This window comes from Clupea harengus, chromosome 23 (assembly GCF_900700415.2).
Source record: "Clupea harengus chromosome 23, Ch_v2.0.2, whole genome shotgun sequence".
NCBI classification, from domain to species: domain Eukaryota; kingdom Metazoa; phylum Chordata; class Actinopteri; order Clupeiformes; family Clupeidae; genus Clupea; species Clupea harengus.
Window position 1 is genome coordinate 10,926,265 of NC_045174.1, and position 18,510 is coordinate 10,944,774.

Sequence of the window (18,510 nt, forward strand, 5' to 3'; positions counted from 1 at the left end):
AAACTGTTAAAAAATCTGTTTCATATTCTTTTCATAGGTTTAGTCATAAGCCTAGTCACTAACAGTTTAATTGTTAGTGGATTGGCCATGAAATACAGGCTAGCATGGATATTCACTCATAAAAAATGTTTATTCAATGACATTTATCTTAATAAAACTTATAAAGTTACAGCAGTCATACAAAAAGTATTAGTGACAATAAAAAAAAAGGTCTATTTCTGTTTCTTCTTCTTAAGAGGTTTCAGGGGGACAAAGATTTCCCTCAGGTTTTTGAGCAGCCCCCTGCTGTAGAACCCTCTGAGTGGGTTGAAAGACGAGTGGCAGCGGTGGCCTGAGTGCGGGTGGCAGTGCTGACAGCCGCGGCCCCTCGCCTTGACCCACTCATTGGAGGTATGGTTCCCCAGCGTCAGGAACAGGTGGAACATGACGTAGCCCGCCAACAGGAAGAAAACAAAGATGAGGAAGCCCAGCATGAACACAATCCTGGGAAACGTCAGGAAGAGATGCTGTGGAGAACACGAGCAAGTGAGACTGTCAGTGAAACAGCTAAGAGGGAACAAAACTGTCCTCTTCCAATAGAAAGAAAGAAGTCTATCAGATTAGAAAGACTGAAGTTAAGAGCAACTCTTGGTTTTATAGCCAGTTTAGCTTACAATGCAGTTACAATACTGACAACAAGCTCTGTAGAGCTCTACTGATAGCAATTTCCAGTAAAGTTATTTCCTGATTTTTGTCATATTTGACTTTGCGATAATTTCATTGGGCTATTCTGGCCTTCACACACCTTGATACTGCCATCTCTGCCACAGTAACCAGGTGCTCCAAAAAATAAATACCAATGTCTACTTGAAGGAGAGCCTAACAACAGTTCAGCTATCAGCCTCCCCTGTGCCACAGAACTATGACTCACCTGAACAACAAAGGCCATGCCTGTGGGCTGCTGCTGACCCTGGGCGTCAACGTAGTGTGCATACATGATGCCTGTCCTGGCCACCACGTTCAGCAGCAGGTCCACCGTCAGTATGGCCATGTCCCCGGCCATGGCGCACACGCTCAGCAGGTACATCAGGAAGTAGCGGGTGTTCTGAGCCCCAATGCAGTTGTTCACCCACACGCAGTGATGGTCAAACCGCTGCACACACCTGTTGCACACCCCTAGGGAAGGAGAGAGGCCATGAGGACATTTGAGGGGGGAAAAAACAAGTCAGTATCAATATGGAACTACAAACAAAACTATACTGTGTATTTTTACCTGCACAGGTAGACAAGATAATACATTAAGCACATTGCCACAAGTTAGCAAAGATCCTGTAATTCTATGTTTTTATCTCGTTTAGGAAAGAAAAACACAATATTTTCAATTCTAATGAATGTTCTAATTGTCCTACGTTCAAAATGTTCTTGCTAGGTTACCAACACACTAATTTGACCAGAAGAAATCATGCCACTACATTTAACAGTGCTGTTGCATGGCACTCACTGCAATGTTTCGACCTGGCTGGTTTCACCAAGTTACATGTAGGACACATCTCTCCCGGGTGAAAGAGCTCCCCATCATATGGATACACCTTCACTTGGGTAGCATGCTTAGCCTTTGTCACTGTGCCTTAAGAAAAGAAAAAAAAAAACAGAACAAGCATCAACCACTACATTTGTTCAAATGTAAATTTCCACAGATTGCGAAGAAGGAGGTGGTATTTCTCATCTTGCTTACCAGGGTCTCGACTACAGCAGAGGTAGAAAAGATAGAGGTGTAACACTAACAGTACATAAGGGATATACAGGTTTGTCAGAGTAGTGTCCATCTCCTTGCAGTGGCCAAACACCTCATAGGAGTATTCTGCATACACTGCACCTTCCAGCAGGAGATGCGTGTAAATAAATGCATTGTTCCTGTAATGTAATGCAAATACAATATGTAAGTAAAATGTAACAGTAAATCATTTATGTTAATAAGGTTATTTTATCAAAACAAAACTCATGGAATCAAATATCCATGGCACATGCATCTAGGACACTTGTATAAAAGTCTGTCACCTTTCATGAAAAAGCTTGTGGAGGGCTTTACTGAATAATCTTTTAAGCCATAGTGGAACACATGGAGAGACTACCTGCAAAGCACAAAACAGTATATTGTGAGTTTGCTTAGAAATACAATTATGTTGTAGACTTCATATTGTTGTATAGCTCCACCATGTGTACATCTTAGGACTTACAGTTGTCACGCTGTTGTAGTAGCGTCCCCAAGGAGTCTGCTCCTGACCAGCATATTTGCAGACAAGAACAATGCACGTCAGCACGACTACCACGTAAACACCAAACAGTGTGAGGAAGTCCATCTGCTAATCTGTTATATAAGGGTAAATGCAGGCTGTCAACAATTTATAACTACCGGCGTCAAGCGACCCGTCATTATTTTTGGGACTCGGCTATTCTTGCGTTTAGGGTGTCCATTGACTTTCACTCCATCCGTCATTTTTTTGGGCACTCGGCTATTCTTGGGTTTAGGGTGTCCATTGACTTTCACTCCATTGGAAGTTATTCGTCCGAGTCCTATCTAAAAATGTATGGACGCGATTTTGACAAATCTTCGATGAAAAGTCCGACCCCGACCCAATATGAAACTGTAGAATACTTGATGTGTTAATTCACCGTGTGTTTACAATTACTGTTTAAGAAGTAACTTTGCAGTTAACTTAAGTGAATTATGGTGACTAGGCCTAGCCTACTCTAGGATCGTAAACATTTTAAGGCGTAAAGTAACATATATATTATGTGTACAAAGAAACGTATATTGTTTCTTATGTATACATGTATATTTCACAAAATGCTAAAATTCAACTCAAGAATATATCTTATCAAGTCACATTCCTCATATTCACTAGATAGGTTGCAAACCCACAGAACGTAACTCACAGGTAGCCTACCGCTTCATTCCCTATCAGTCTACAGCCGCCATATCCACAAACTATAGTTCCTTACATTTTCATTCAGAATAAGACATACAACAAACTTTTGTGTCTATTTTTGCCAGAAACCTTATCATTCGAAAGGAACACACTTTTCTTGGAACAGAAAATATCTCCTAATTTCTCTCTGGCCAGGATTACCGCATGGGCCTATCGGGCACAGGCCCAGGGGCCCAGAGGTCACCGGGCATTAAAGATGTCACATAAGCACAGGGTGGTTGGACCAGGTCGGACTATGACCATTGCTTCCTGCTGTCACCGCTGCGCAAACTCTGGAATTAGAGGGCCCGTGCTTTCGTTCCCAGAGGCCCTTGAGTTCATAATTCGTCCATGCTCATGCTTTCACTTTGTGCGGCGGTCATATTACGTCTTTGACAGGCTAAGTAATACTTTTTATAGGAAGCCATGCATATGCATTAATGGTGTATATCAAATGCCAACGGCGTAAATAACTGGCATTCGCGCGAATAACTTCAAATGGAGTGTAAATTGAAGTCAATGGACACCGTAAACCTAATAGCCAAGTCCAAATAAGTGACGGGGAGCTCGACGCCGGTGTTAAAAATCTACTGGGATCCATTTTAACTGGGGATGACAGGCCACATCAACACACTTCACGTGGTTTTACCTTATTCGAAACAGTTAACAACTGATTCGTCAAACGAGGAAGCAATGGCACAAACTCTGCGAGTGTGTGGATGTTTATTGAAAAGTTTGCATATTTCGTACAATCTCATGTTGCTTAAACTATTTATTTACAGTTTACAGTAAACTGGAAGGCTATGTTTTCCCATTTGTCAAATCAGTCTTACATCAGATATCTACCCCTCAAGTCGTTCGACTTAAATCGTAACAACGTAAAGTTCAGCAAACCTAACAACACCTTTGCGCTTCGGGCACACAACCCTATTCCTCTTGCCCTTTTAGAACACGTGTAATTGCTGCGAAGAGCGGGTAAAGACAGGCACTCGGTCCCACTTGTTGCTTCAAGTTAACAGCCTACCCGCACAGTAAGCTTGCAACGTATACATTTATATCATATTTGTTTGATATTTAAACTCCCACCGGTATAGCAGGCTAATAAATACACAGGAAATTTAGGATACAAACATTTTAATACACATCCACACACTTGCAGAGTTTGTGTTTTGTCTTCCCCGTCTGACGAACCAGTCTTCCCAGCTGTTAGGAACAGAGGCGAAAACACCATACACAAGAAAAAACAACGACTGTTTATAGAAACTATATACAATCAATAGGTGAGATCACGTTCACTCCGTTGTTGTGGTCTCTCATCCCAGTTCAAATCGACCTCAGTAGAACTGTAACACCGGCTTTATCGAGAGTGTGCCGCTTGTTAAAATCGTATTCCTAGGCCTACTCCCAGGCTGTTGATTATTTACATTAAAAAGCACAAAAAAGCAAAACCACGTATAATTGAAAATCGTTAGTTACAAAGTTATCTAGGGTTATTTCACAGCACAACAGGAGCTTCCTAGTGGATTCATGTTGACGACTTGTAACAACATAACTCTTTTCCTTTCAAACCATATTGCCTTTTACCCCTAGCTTCCAGTTATTCACTTCATGCTGTGTTAAAGTCATAAAAGATCAAACGCTCAATACTTTACCCCTGAGATATTGCACCATCTTTATACTCTTTCGGTTGGTGTCCACTTGCTGTTTGAAATCTTGCTTGTATCCATAGACCACTTCCTGGTTTCACACACCTGACGTCATGCAATGACGTATATTACCTGTTAGGCAAAGCCATGGCTCTTCAGTTAGGCATTTCTTGAAATGAATATATAAGTGCTTGTTATTTCTGCCAAGTAAATACAATTTCTATTCTAACATTTGTATTATTTTCATGTTTTACAGCAGAACTTTACTGATTTTATGAGGCTGCTATAATCCTAACAGGTCGTTTTTGTAGACTCTTAATAAATGTGGAAAAGCCACAATAGTGACATACACATCATGTGTCTTTAGTTCTCACCACACAGACCACGAACACAGACTTCTGGGATTGGGTTGCTAGGCTACTTGATTCTCAACTTGTTATCAAGTTACACATGGGCAAAAAAAACACTGATGTCATCTCCAAGCACTAGACCGTGATACCACTAGCCTATAGTCGAATTAATTCATCCCCTGCGGATTCCACCCGAGTGAGGGAGGTAGGTGTGCATTTCTACATGCTAATTTTATGGCTTACAATACATGTAAGATAGTTCACTAAATGTAAATGGTAGTCTCCCAATTCTTAATCTAATGAAACATTACAATTTCTGTTCAGGGACTCACTAAATAACATAAGTGGCATTTGCTGTATTTGTTAGTGTAACTTTACTATAAAAACTTTCAAGCACAATTCTACGTTGTCATTGCCATCCTTGGGATATATTCTCTCATGGTTTAGTACAGCCATACATGCTTACTCTCTCGTGTTTTAAAATGAATATTGTGTAACATTTTAGTGTACTGTTTACTGGTTTAAATCCACCCCATCTTCCAGAGGCACATACACAAGTAAAAATTGACTAAACATGCCAGAGCATGACCCCCCTGAAGATGTACATGTATTCTAATGAATTTACCATTATCAGCAGAGTTTATAGATGCACTCCATACTGTCCAGAATAGAAAGCATGTATTAGACTGTGTGATGGTTTGAGTGACTTCTCAAGAGCCGTAAGGGGAGACACTGACTGTGGAACAGTGTCTGTTTGGTGATACAAGCATCACCGCTAAATAATTCAATCAGCCCTGTATAACGCATCGTGAACAATCCTTAAACAAATGACATATCGACCTGCCACAGGAGCTTGTAATTGGTGCCATCTCAATCGACATCCGTTTTTCCTCGCAGTTAGGATTCAAGTAAATTGTTGACAGGTTGAGCGGGTGTTATGTCAGGGCTGTTAATCTCTAGATATACTGTACAGTAGGCTCCGCATGTTGTGAGTTTGTGGTTGTTTTCCCTTTTCTCAAGGAGAGAATGATATTGGCATTCTGAAACAGAGTAGGGCAGAAAGTGCACCCGCTTGACCCTACGTCTCCCATTCCCAGACAGAAGGGTGCACCAGCGTATGAGCTGTCCAGCTTAAGATGCATGTGAGACCAATTAGAAAGCCACCATGATTATCATCTGATTATCAGCTGACACCATTGACATATTAAACTATAGTATACTACACTACACTGCACTGTACTGTCCTATACTGTACTGCACTATTCTATTGTTTCAACAATTCTGTCGCCACCCCTGTGGTTAAATGGCACACAAAACGTGCAGTGCAATCATTTGGGAAAACGTACAGTGAGGTCACTGTGAGTGTTGAGGTCTGCAGCTTAGTCCATCTTATTATGAATGAAGGCATGTGTTTCTGCCATGCGGTGCAGGCACCATAAGATACTGCTACTTTTAAGCTGCTTACCCCTGAGCAAAAGGCTTTAAATGCCCCTCTCCTGCTGCTGCAAGTGAGTGAGTGTGCAACACTGGCAGTGTGCTGCAGATCACACAGACGTTCCAATTAGCCACCACCGTCCTCCCGGATCCTCAAGCCGATTCTGGGCCACTTTCTGGCCCTTGGAGAGGGAGCCAGCAGCTAGTGCAGAGGAAGGATTGGTATTTATAGAAAAATGGGGCCTCACAATACCCTTTTTGGAGGAAGAATTATTAAGGATCCGTGCTGCCGTGTCCCAGTTTCGTGATTGGTGCTTTCGCGAGTAAGGCATCCAGAGCTGGCCAGCCAGACTCGGCGGAGATTGCAGAGTCAACTTGCCGGCAAGGGCACTTTGGTTTTTCTGCGCACCATCATCCCCTGCTCGTGCATTTGAGATTGCGATGCTCCTGTGGGCCGACTCTGGGATGACAGGACATTTTAAAGTCACAGTCCTGGTGTGTTCTAAGAAGGAGGCGTCAGGCTGAGGTGTGCGCTGTAGTCGCGTAGAGAGGGATTTGATTTGGACATTACTGCCGAGGCCACATATTTGACAGCTGTCCTACAGAACTGAGGCACAATGAAGAAATTCCTGCAGAACAAGAGGGGACGGTACTCCTTGCGTCAGGGCAAGTCTGTCCCTCGTCAGTCTTCGAAAGATTTCTGTAAGTTACTCTTTTGCCACTGAAATTCAGCTGTAGATTTTACAGTTAACCCACATACTGTGGTACACGAGAGGCTTCCTTACATGTGCATCTAGGTTATTGTGTTTATGCCATCATTGCCTTTAATGCTGTAGGAATCTATCATAATCAGACTCGGACTGGCACACCACAACACCCCTAAAGCCTCCAAAAATAGGTATTAAAATTTGAGTAAACTGCTCTGAAAGCAGCTGTATACACGGGATTCACTGTGTGTTTTGTGTCTTATCTGACTAAAAGGCCTGGAGCTGAATTCCCACTGCATAGACATGTTGTGCAATTTGTGAACAGTTTTATTAGAATCACACCATTAGAATTACGGATAGTTTGACCAGGTACGGATGATCACGTCTGCGGTGGTTAGCTGCAGGGCAGTGTACAGGCCTAATGCTTCTTGGATTTTTCCGGGTCAGAATCTGTTGGCTGAATGAGGTCAGTCCCCTTGAAAGGTTCAGTCATTTCAGAGGAGACTTCAAATGAGCTCTACAGAGTGATTCAAACATCCATTTCCTTAATGCTGTTCATATGGCTCTGTATGAGAGTCCATGCACCTCTGAAATACTCTATTATCATGCTAAGAGTGTCCCTGGCTTGTACTGTTTCTCAATATCCAAGAATAACCAGACACAGGAATCCCTTGCCAACATAATCTTTTTTTTGATAGTGCCTCCACACATAGTCATGATTCATGAACAATGGGACAGTCTGCCAGTTCAGATTGTGGTTGACCATAAATTAAAGTTGTAGTCACCTAACACCACTAATTTAAGAATTGTATTTTAAATATCTCTCTCTCTCTGTCTCATTCTATCCCTCTCTGTCTCTCTCTCTCTTTCTCTCTTTCTCTCTTTCTCTCTCTCTGTCTCTCTGTCTCTCTGTCTCTGTCTCTGTCTCATCCCCCCCCTCTCTCATATAGTCCTCACTATGCCGGCATCCAACCAGAACTGGCCAGAGGAGTTTGGTTTCCAGCTGGGAGGCAATGGCCCCAGCTACATCGTGTCCGTGGATGAGGGCAGCAGTGCCCAGTTGTCAGGTCTGCAGCCTGGAGACCAGGTGCTGGAGATCGAGGGCCAGGATGTGTCCACCCTCAGTGCCCAGGAGCTCACTGCCTTGGCCCAGTCGCAAAAGAACATCCCCCCCAGCATTGGGGTGGTCTCACGCATCCACCAGGTCTGACACAGTAACATAGACTGATATATCCATATGTTAACAGATCTTTCAATATTGAAACCGTAAAGCTAAATAATGATATCAGCTTTCTCAGTTGGCCTTAATAAAATGCCACAAGACTGAAAACCAGTGTAATGCTGAACTTAACGTGCATGAATAGCCAGCCTATTTTAAACAGAACCTGAAATTACCTTTCTATATCTGGATGCCACAGATGGACATCACCCCAGGGCCTGACGGACGATTTGGTTTCACCATTGTGGGAGACTGCCCCCTACTGGTGGAGGACTGCTCTCCCTTCTCACCGGCGGGTCGCGGAGGCCTGCGGGCGGGCGACTACGTCATGGAGGTCAATGGGATCCCGGTGAAGGACCACGAGACGGCCGCGTCGCTGATCAAGGCGTCACAGGGCCGCACGTTGCGGCTGGGGGTGCTGTGCATGGGCAGCCGGCAGAAGCGCTGCAGCAGCAGCATCGAGGACTCGCAGCAGGGCAGTGATGGCCTCAGGCTGGACCGCAAACACAAGGCCCTGGAGTTCAACAAGAAGGTCAGGGCCCAGAGTGACTGAGAGAGATAGAAAGAGAGTGAGAGAGAAAGGGAGGGGGGGGGTGGAAAGGAAGGTAGAAGGAGAGAGAGAATACAAGGTCAGTGTAGCCATGGATTTTACTGGGTAACCATAGAAACCAATAACCGGTTCAGAGTTGGTATTTCAAAGGAGAACTCATGCACACTTCATGTCTCCGTTTTGCATCTCTCTTTGACAGAGAAGCTAAGATCCATTGAATTAGCTCTACACAATAGAATTAATTTTACACAATAGAAAAATTATAATAAGTAACAGTTTGTGTGTATTTTGTTATTCCTTCAGATTGACCAAGTGCTAGGTGACGAGCCTGAGGTCAAGGAGAAGCTGTTTGCTGTTCTGAAGCAGTACGCTGCCGAGAGGAAGGTGGATTGGCTGGCCTCCGTCCTCCCTGACATTCTGACCAATGAGGAGCATCAGAAGCTCATTGCTAACATCAGGTACTCTAAGCAACAGAACCTACACATTTCTTCCCTAACTCCAATTGGTATGTTGTTTCCATGGCATTGCGATCCACTCTCTGTTGAAATTGTGTCTGGTTCTTCAAGTTGACCACAGGAGGGCTGCATATTCCCATTTCCATTTCTGTAATGGAGGTATTGGCTCAGAGGCTGGGACTTTGTGGAGACTACATGATGTTAGGATAATCTATGTTATCAGTGTGCCAGCATAAATCAATAAAGCATGGGATTAGCATGCCTGAGGTTATTGTTAGCCAGCTTTTCCTTTTGTGAAAAGAGGGATTATCAGGGTCTTTCTTAGTGTCCGTCACCAGGACCCTCACAGTGGGGTGGTCGGACTCCATCTGTTGCTGAAATGCAGGCAGCTAATCCGGTGAGCCCCCCTGCCTGTTAGGTTGACACGTGTCTCCCATGTCTCTGTCAGGCACCGGTAGCCTGTTGTAGGCCAACTAGGTCACTGGTGTGAGTTTGGCATGACATTCCTATACTGCCCGTGTGGATGTGGATCCAGGGCTAACTGGCACAAAGGATTTGCCAGTTGGTCTGGTTTTCTCGCAGCTTCTGCTGGTGTTTAAAATTGAAATCATATGAAAAATCAAACTATTCAGGTCAATGGAACAATTGCAGTGGTTGCAATTGCATCTGTTAAAAACATATTATCCAACTAAAGTGGTCTTTAATTAATAAGGGTGCGTGTGTGTTGGGTCCATGTGAGTCCATGGTAATTAACACTTGATTGTGAATCTCCAGTTAGTTTGCCGATGAATAAAGTACTGCTTACTCTCAGTAATTAACATTGTAATTAGTCTTAACGGCAATAAAGTACCAAGATTCTCACCTCCAATCTCTATACTTGTTGCACTACAGTTGTACTCAGTGATTTGCTGATGACCCATTGTTGTGGAGGATAATCTGTAATCTCCTTGAGAGGGAAATCTGTTTGTGTGTAAGGAACACGGACACAGAGGGACACCATCTTGTAGATCATTTGGTTGTTGCCATAAGGACAGTAGTTCGGTTACCCATTCAACAGTTGTTTTTGAGGGAAAATATATGGCCTGGGCATATCCATGCGTTGTAAAGTAAAGAACAGTAAAGAGTATGATATGGCATGTGGTATAGAGATATGACATGATATATGGCATGATTAGTTGCTGTTACCTATGCTTATGTAATATTGTTGACTGAGCATTTGATAGACTCATCATAATTTTAGTGTAAATAACCGAATATACTTAAGGCCTCTTGTTTCTTTCGCCAGCATTCCTAAAACATATATAAAAGCTGTCTGTTTAAATCAATACACATTGTTTAATATTCAGCGTTCAGTACTCAGTCAGATCGATCCCTTCACATTGTTTACAGTATTTATAATCATTCACTGATGTAGAGCCAGCTGGGATTAACACATAATTGATATCGATGAATATATACACTGCAATACTGCTGCAGTGAAGATGCCACACATTCACATATTTTTTTCACATACCAAATGTATTTCACAGGAATTGCATTTGAGGACACACACGTGTAGCCTGTGAATTACAGGTAGATACATACGGTAACTGCAGCAGTGAGATTGCTCTTTATTATTGCTAACGTTACATACAGAGATGAGCTGTAAGCTGCCTGGAAGAGAGGCAGTTCATGAAAGCGCATCATTGCCGCAGTAATGCAATCAATTAATTATTCCTTTTATACACAGCTGATATGCATACAGCTCCACGGTTATACATTAATATACCTCTCTCCTACACCCACACTCATTGGCTCTGTTGCACTCTCTCTCTCTCTGGATCTGATGGATTTCCCCCTCATTATTCAGTTTAAGCTCTTGCGGGTCACCGTGTAGTGGCTGGTCTCCCATGACAGTTAGTCATCGATGGTTACTGGTTACACAATGGCCCTTCTGCAGTAGCCGTCAGCATCCTTGGATGTCTCTCCACAGGTGTATTCATTTCTCTGAGTGTCAGGATAATGACCAACTCTAGGGCATGATGAGTTGCCTGGGGTGAGTTACTTTATATTCCATAATTCAACTGGATTTATATACAGTGTTTTTTGGTTGACAGAGGCACTCATACAATTGTTTTTTGTTTGTTTATTTTTTTTGTGTCAGTGTCATATTTTCCATTCACCCTTGTGGGCATGTTAAGATTTATAAGATGCTAAAGTGCTGTCTTAGTGCTTTGTGCTTATGTTTGGCAGGCTACTGGTGTTTTATTGGTGTTGTGTGACTGTTAATCTGTCTGATTTTCTAGCTGCTTGCATTTGGCATGGTAGACATAAGACTTGGCTTTTTTATTATACTTGTTATGTAAAATGCCATTAGAAGGCTTTTGGCCATGTCAGAGAATATGCTTAAAAAATAATTTCAGTGACTTTCCCCACTCATGAACTGGGTAAGGAGTTGAACTACCCCCTGTTAATGGTCCTCTCCAGACTGGGCTCTAATATAACTCCTATGGATTAACAAAGAATTAAAAGCCCATTCAATCTGAAATTTGATGGTGTTATGTAATAGTCTAGCCCCACCGTAGTTTCTGAAATCACACACCTAGACACCTCTGGGCTACCTGCTACTAATAATCCAAGGATATGGGTAAAATCAGTCTGAGTGACAAAATACACTACTCTCAGTCAGTTTTGGACTGACATCGCTTGTTGTAACATTTGTGTTAGAATAATTTCATAGAGTATTATATGATCCACTGAGAGAGACACTGACAGAAAAATAAGATGGATTGTGAAACTGACATGAAAGTTAGAGTGGTGATGTTGTTGGGCAAGAAGTGTAGAGGTAGTTAGGATCTGTGGTTCTTAAGCCATAATTACAGACACCAATCCTGTGGTTGCCTTTTTTTACTAGTTCAGAAGGCTGTCAAGCTGCCTGGAGCTGACCTGTCATTTGTCAATCACTCCAGTGATTGTTGCCGTCTTGGCAAATGCTGCAGTCTATTTTTGTACTACATGCATCCAGACAAAGAGTTATCTAAAGCCTTGGGCACTGTCACTGTTTCAACATTTTGTAATGTCTCTGAAGTACTTCTGTCCACTAGGCAGCCTGTGATGCTTGTGTCTCAATTTTAGATGTCTTCCACTCAACCAGCAGAGATGACAAATGATGTGTTCAGGTGCATACAATGAGCATACAATGAGCAGTTAATCCACAGGGCAAAAAAAGCTTTACAGAGGGTCTAATATCTCTGTGTAGCTTTCAGAAGGGTACCCTTTGTACTCTTTATTGAGGATTAAACCTATCAAACTAGACATTAACAGTGCTCGTGATTTTTTTTTCTTTTTCTGATCTGTTTAGTAACTTGCCAATAAACATAACCAGAGTTCTGAAACATGGCATGCTGATTCAATATTTCCTATAGATTCCAGAACTGTAATTCGTTTTATGCTGGATCGAATGGCTGAATAGATATCGAGGCCCAAACATAACTATAACCAAACCATATTTAGAGGTATAATAAGTCAGTGTACAGACCTGATGTTTCACAGTTTTGCACATATGTATAGACACTTTAAGAATAAATAGCGTCTGAAATGATTAAAGCATTAAAGTTGGTACTAAAAAAAATGCTTTGTGATGTGTCATATCACCTGGTAGCTGACCTGTTTGATGTATCTTAGAGGCATTATGTTCAAGTTTGTGTTCCTTTTAGAATTCATTTTTTTAGCTGCAGATTTATTGTCACTTTTGAATTTCCTTTGTTTACCCCTCCTACTCTCTTCATCTCTGAGTGTACTTGTCGAGGAGACAAAATTAGCAGCCGCTTCTGAAATGGTCGGGTGAAAAGATGTTGCCAGTTTGGTTGAAATGACACGAAAAGATCCAGCATAGTAATTAGATATAAGGCCTCCGACCTTGGGCTTTAACAAGCTCACTCTCACGTGACATATTGCTTAATTACCTGCAAATGTCCTGTCCTGTTTTGTGGTGCATCCCTCTTCTAGTCTGTAATCTCACATACTCTGCCATGTTTCGGTGATTACATAGTGACCCACCAGGCGCTGTGTGGCATATTGACCCAAATGATGTAGATGATCTGGCTGATCTAGAGGTAAAATACAATGTGCCAGAGAAATAAATGGCAGTATATGTGGATTTAGATTATCCCATTCTAATTAGACCAGTCGTCAAACTACCATGTGCTGTCACGCGTTCCTTTGAGCGGTCTGCCCTTCGGCCCCCGTTTAATTTTAGCACACCTCAGGATGCAATCTCTCTTCTCTGCAATGAGGTCAGATCCGAAATGAAATGAGCTTGAAATGGATATTCAAGATTATGTGAGGGAAAAAAAAACCTTTATATTGTTGAATGGTGGCGTTTGGCAGCAAAACTGCCTTTGAGATATAATCCATTATTTGTCATCAAAAGCGCTTTTGGGTTCAGGGTTAGTCACCATGGGTGTTTCTGTGTGTGTGTGCCCATGTGAGTACCTCAATGCTGATATGACAGCCTCATTGTGGGCACAGAGAAAATAATCTACCCTCTTGAGAATAAATGTTCTCCGTCAAGGAGGGCAGTTGCCCAGTCATACTTCCCTGGCGAACAAGCAGAACTTCTGCAGCAGTTGTTTCCAAGTGTCAGTTATTTTTTTTTTCAAAGAATGCTGTGTTCTGTTATGGTGCTTCATCTACCCGAGACTCTGAATTGATTGAATGAGTAATGGCTGCCATCTCCCACGGTCCTCTTGTTGTCGTTTATAATGCCTCGCCAATTAGATTGTCAAGGCCACTGCCAAATTCACATTTGCCTGCAACTGCGCTGTCAGGTGGACAGACACGGTACAGGAAGCACCCTTCAAAGAGGTCAAGAGAGCCAGGCGGGGGTATGCCGCTTCAAGAGGGAAATGGCTCTGTGGCCACATTGTGTTATAATCACGGTGTTGTTTAGCGTTCAGAAATGAAGTGGTGGCCACATTGTGTTATAATCACGGTGTTGTTTAGGTTTCAGAAATGAAGTGGTGGCGATGGGGGCGTCAGGGTGGGTGCGCAGGCTACCTCACACCCATCTGTTGTCTTTCATGACGGAAGATGACGTCGTTTCAATAATTATTGCTCCTCTGAAGCATTCATTTTGATTTTCTTTCATGTCATCCTGTGAGGGGTGATGTCTATCTTTACTTCAGTTTTTATGGCATAAACAGTCAGATCATGATATATAAGATCATTGAGATCTTTGTAAACACTATATAATAAAATCACACTTTTCATAACGTTATTTAAATACTATTTTGTAGTGTTATGATAACCTATAAAACCATCGATGACAAACATAAACATGGCTGGTAGATAACGGAGTAGACATTATAGGTTAATAATAGAAGAGAAGAAGCATTGAAACAAGCGGAAGATAAACAGAACGCAAGGACATAGCTGTTACTATATTTACCAATTCCCCTGTCTTAGTTCTGTGCCCATGTGAAGAGTTATTTTTAGAGTCAGAGGGGTTCTCTGCAGCTGGGTTATCGCCTTGGTTCTCAGGAAGATATTAATCCAGAAATATGAAAGAGAAAGTGAGAGATAGATAGAGAGGGAGAGAGATAGAGAGGGAGAGAGAGAGAGAGAGAGAGAGAGGGAGAGGGAGAGGGAGAGGGGGGAGAGAGGGAGAGGGGGGGAGAGAGAGAGGGGGGAGAGGGAGAGAGAGGGAGAGAGAGTAAGGGGAGAGAGAGAGAAAAAGAGGGAGAGAGAGAGAGGCGGTAGTGTGAAGTACACCCACACCTTTTCTGTTGCTGTATTCTGTATGTGCTGGGTGAATCTGCAGTGAGAGTCTCAGTAGAGAATGACTCTCAGTAAGACTGGTGTTGCCAGTGGATATTCTCACGGCTTCCCCAGAAATCCCTTCCCCGTGTTTCTCTTCGGGATCCTCCTCTCTGCCTCCTCTCAAGTCCCAAGGACTACTTCGCTCACCATCAATAATCTATACCATGTCTGGCGTATTGACTGCTAGAGGGAGTGTTGTTTTTTGGTTAAAGTTCTTTCTGTGGATTTAAGTCCAGTTCTCAACAAGTAGTTTTTGGAAGCTGAGCTTGAGTCATCTCCTTGCTTGCTTTGGTCATCGTGCGGGAACACACACACAACCTGAGATTCGCTCTACCTGAAGCGCACCGGTAGTGACTTACGAGGCTCTTTCTGGTGGCCGTGGGCAGAGCGTGTGCGATGAGATCGTCCTGATCACCGTCCTCTTCCTTCTCCTGTGTCTACCTTTCCCTCACCATGCTGGCCAGGATCTTCATTCCCAAGAAGCACCGGCAGCGCTTCGACGAGGCCGTGTCGCGGAGCCTGATCGAGCGGGTGTGCCGAGCGCCGGGGAAAGGCGCCGAGCCGGGTAGCCGGGGCCGGCTCCGCCGCAGCCGTAGCCAGGAGCACCACGAGCGGCAGCACAACTCCAAGCGCACCAGCTCCGTGCCGCGCGACCCCGCCGAGAATGGCCTGCGCAAGAGCGCCACTGCCAACATCCCCGTCCTGCCCAACCAGAGGTGAGGTTGTGTGTGTGTGTGTGTGTGTGTGTGTGTGTATATATTCATGTTGTACTCTTGGGGTCAGGTGTGTGAGGGTGTGTATTTATGTGTAATCCTGTGATAAAGTCTTGACTTTTGGGTAAGGATGTGTATGTGTTTGTCTATGTGTGTGTGTGTGGGGGGGGGGAGATGTGTGTGTCTTACTTGTGTTTGTGAGGTTCAGTAAAGCCACGTTTCCAAGTGTGTGTATTTGTATCTGTGTCAGACTCTGAACAGAAGGCACTGACGTGTCTTGGCACACAGGGAGTGTGGCAGTTACAGTGCGGTAACAACAAACAGGTGAAATGTACCTGGCTGCCTCTCTTTCCTTCTATAAATTCCATCTCATCAACCGTTTACCGTCTCCCAGGGATCAACACAATTAACACTCTTGCCTTTGTGTTCAGCCGTACAGGAAAACTGACGCGTGCTAACAATGTTTTTTAGAACATAACGGCCCTTACCATCCTCCACATGTGCTGGAAGAGCATAGAAATCCTATTTGCTGCGTAGCGCTATTGCAGTCAAGGATTGTATTGATTGTCTTCTTCTGGTTATGTAAGCCCCAGTACCCCTCACTAACAAAACTGTTTGTTTTTTTATCGAGTCGTGAGTGCTGTACGATCACCTCCAGTTATTTCTTTCTCTCCTCTTATAGAAGGAAAATGTCTTTAGTTTATTTTACTGTTCATTTTGAATCAGTGCCCTATCTTAAAGAAGTGAGATGATTTAGTAAGGGTATATTATAAAACTGTATGTGGCTTTGTGTTACTGTTAGCTGATGTGGATAAGTGGAGTAGACAGACATGCGTCATGCGTTGACATGGAGACACGCTCCAGCAAGTGCCTCTTGTGAAAATGAGGTGAAATGCGACAGTCACCTTAGATAGTCCAACAGGCATCCAGCTCTGGACTGTGCCAGCAGCAATCACCTCAGCTGTTTTTGAAATGGCAGGTTGTACTGTAAGAGGAGATTTACATTGTCCCTATCTCTAACTCACACTGCATTTCAGTTTCAGCAATGCTTACCTGTCAGATAAACTCAGCAAACTGACAAAATAACACATAAACTACCCACGATCTATATCTTTTTTTTGAGGAGTTGGATTCAGTTATTCAGAGATCTTCATCAAACATATTGAGTCCCCGTTTTCAGCATTTGCAAGGCAGAGGTCTCTGTGTAATCGTCAAATATCTTGGTTGAACTAAAGAAATAGTCTTAATAGCATTCTCAAGGGGCTTTAAACCAGGGCTCATTTGTTGGTCAACATGCGGCAAACTGTGCCTGAGAGCCAGTGACTGAGGGTGCAGGAGGAGCCTCTCTTGCATGACTGTTCAGTTCCAGACCTGAAGACTTTGCTGCATATTCCTCCACCACTGTCAAGCCCACGTGCCTCCTTCTTCCACAGATAACTTCCCCATCTGACGTCGACTTAAAAAAGCCCACCTTATGTAAATACTGATAAGGCAGTTGACCATGTTTATTGCTTCTCCTCTTACTCCTCCTCGCTCCTATTTACTCAGCATCGAATGGTGCCTGGAGGAGTTGCCACAGCAACCAAGCAGCCACACTTTACTTTGATGTTGAAAATGTCACAGTGAAGCGAGCGAATCGAAGCTGTGATTTTTTTTTTTTCTTGACGCGTCGCCTGCTGAGATACTTATGTTGTTAATTCGATTCTCTTTTCTCTGTCCCACTTCACTGGGTTATTTGTGTTGATGAAACATCACTAAAATAGCCACAGCACAATGAGATTGCAGTAAGCAATATCACAGTGCACTTGTTTATGAGCAGCCCTTCTATCACAGGGAGACCCTTTCTATACACCTTGCAAGATAACAGTAGTCATGCGCTTTGAAATGGAGGTAGTTTATTAATGAGACCATTGTAACTCTATGAGTAGTGGCTGCCGCTGAAGGGCATCAGGAAATGCAGTGATATTGGTTTCCCTTCTGTTCTTATGATTGTTAACAGACTTCCTTATCAAATATGCATGAAGCGCATCTTTAATTTATTGAAACTGGTAGCAAACTCTATTGCATAGTCACAGGGTAATTATCTCAATAATTGAACGACTAAGCATCTGAAGTCATTGAATGAATTGTGTGCAAACTGTATATAAATGTGACTGTATGCATACGTGATTGTAAATTGTACGCATGTGTGATTGTAAAGTGTATGTAAATGTGATTGTAAATTGCATGCCCACATTAAAATTGTATGTAAACGTGTTGTTTAGTGACGCTCATATCCTTTGTGTTGTGCTGTATTTCAGGATACTGAGGGTTAACAGGGGAAAGAAGAGCTTTGGCTTCACCCTCAGAGGCCATGCTCCTGTGTGCATAGACTCTGTGCTTGCAGGTAGGAGTGCTCCCTTCCCCTCTCCTCTCAGCTCTCCTGTTTACCACTCCCCTCCTCTCTTTCGCTCTTCATCTCTTCTCCTCTGACCTCTCCTCTCAGCTCTCCTCATCCTCCTCCTCCTCCTCCTGTGTTTTCCACTCCCCTCCTCTCTTTCGCTCTTCATCTCTTCTCCTCTGACCTTCTCCCCTCTCAGCTCTCCTCCTCCTCCTCCTCCTCCTGTGCTTACCACTCCCCTCTTCTCCTCTGACTTTCTCACCTCTTCTATTCTATCATGTTTTAGTCTCGCTACCACTTATTTCCTGA

General features: G+C 43.2%; 2 protein-coding genes across 3 annotated transcripts in view; one reads left to right on the forward strand and one right to left on the reverse strand.

Annotated features, from left to right (window-relative positions):
* Window positions 1-111: 111 nt before the first annotated feature.
* On the reverse strand, window positions 112-4,736 carry zdhhc4 (zinc finger DHHC-type palmitoyltransferase 4). The gene is made up of 7 exons (XM_012838894.3): window positions 4,601-4,736; window positions 2,217-2,347; window positions 2,038-2,111; window positions 1,715-1,893; window positions 1,481-1,606; window positions 911-1,155; window positions 112-506 (listed from the first exon to the last, which is right to left on the reverse strand). The coding sequence occupies exons 2-7, from the start codon at window positions 2,337-2,339 to the stop codon at window positions 213-215; spliced, it is 1,041 nt and encodes a 346-aa protein (XP_012694348.1). The 5' UTR covers window positions 2,340-2,347; window positions 4,601-4,736; the 3' UTR covers window positions 112-212.
* Window positions 4,737-6,344: 1,608 nt separating this feature from the next.
* The window catches only part of grid2ipb (glutamate receptor, ionotropic, delta 2 (Grid2) interacting protein, b), a 25,398-nt gene continuing 13,232 nt past the window's right edge, over window positions 6,345-18,510 (forward strand). For both annotated transcript variants that reach the window (XM_031561315.2, XM_031561316.2), the window contains exons 1-6: window positions 6,345-7,080; window positions 8,036-8,289; window positions 8,504-8,836; window positions 9,158-9,312; window positions 15,573-15,824; window positions 18,122-18,207. In XM_031561315.2, coding sequence (XP_031417175.1) covers window positions 6,996-7,080; window positions 8,036-8,289; window positions 8,504-8,836; window positions 9,158-9,312; window positions 15,573-15,824; window positions 18,122-18,207 — 1,165 coding nt within the window. In that variant the 5' untranslated portion in view covers window positions 6,345-6,995. The remainder of the gene's footprint in view (window positions 7,081-8,035; window positions 8,290-8,503; window positions 8,837-9,157; window positions 9,313-15,572; window positions 15,825-18,121; window positions 18,208-18,510) is intronic.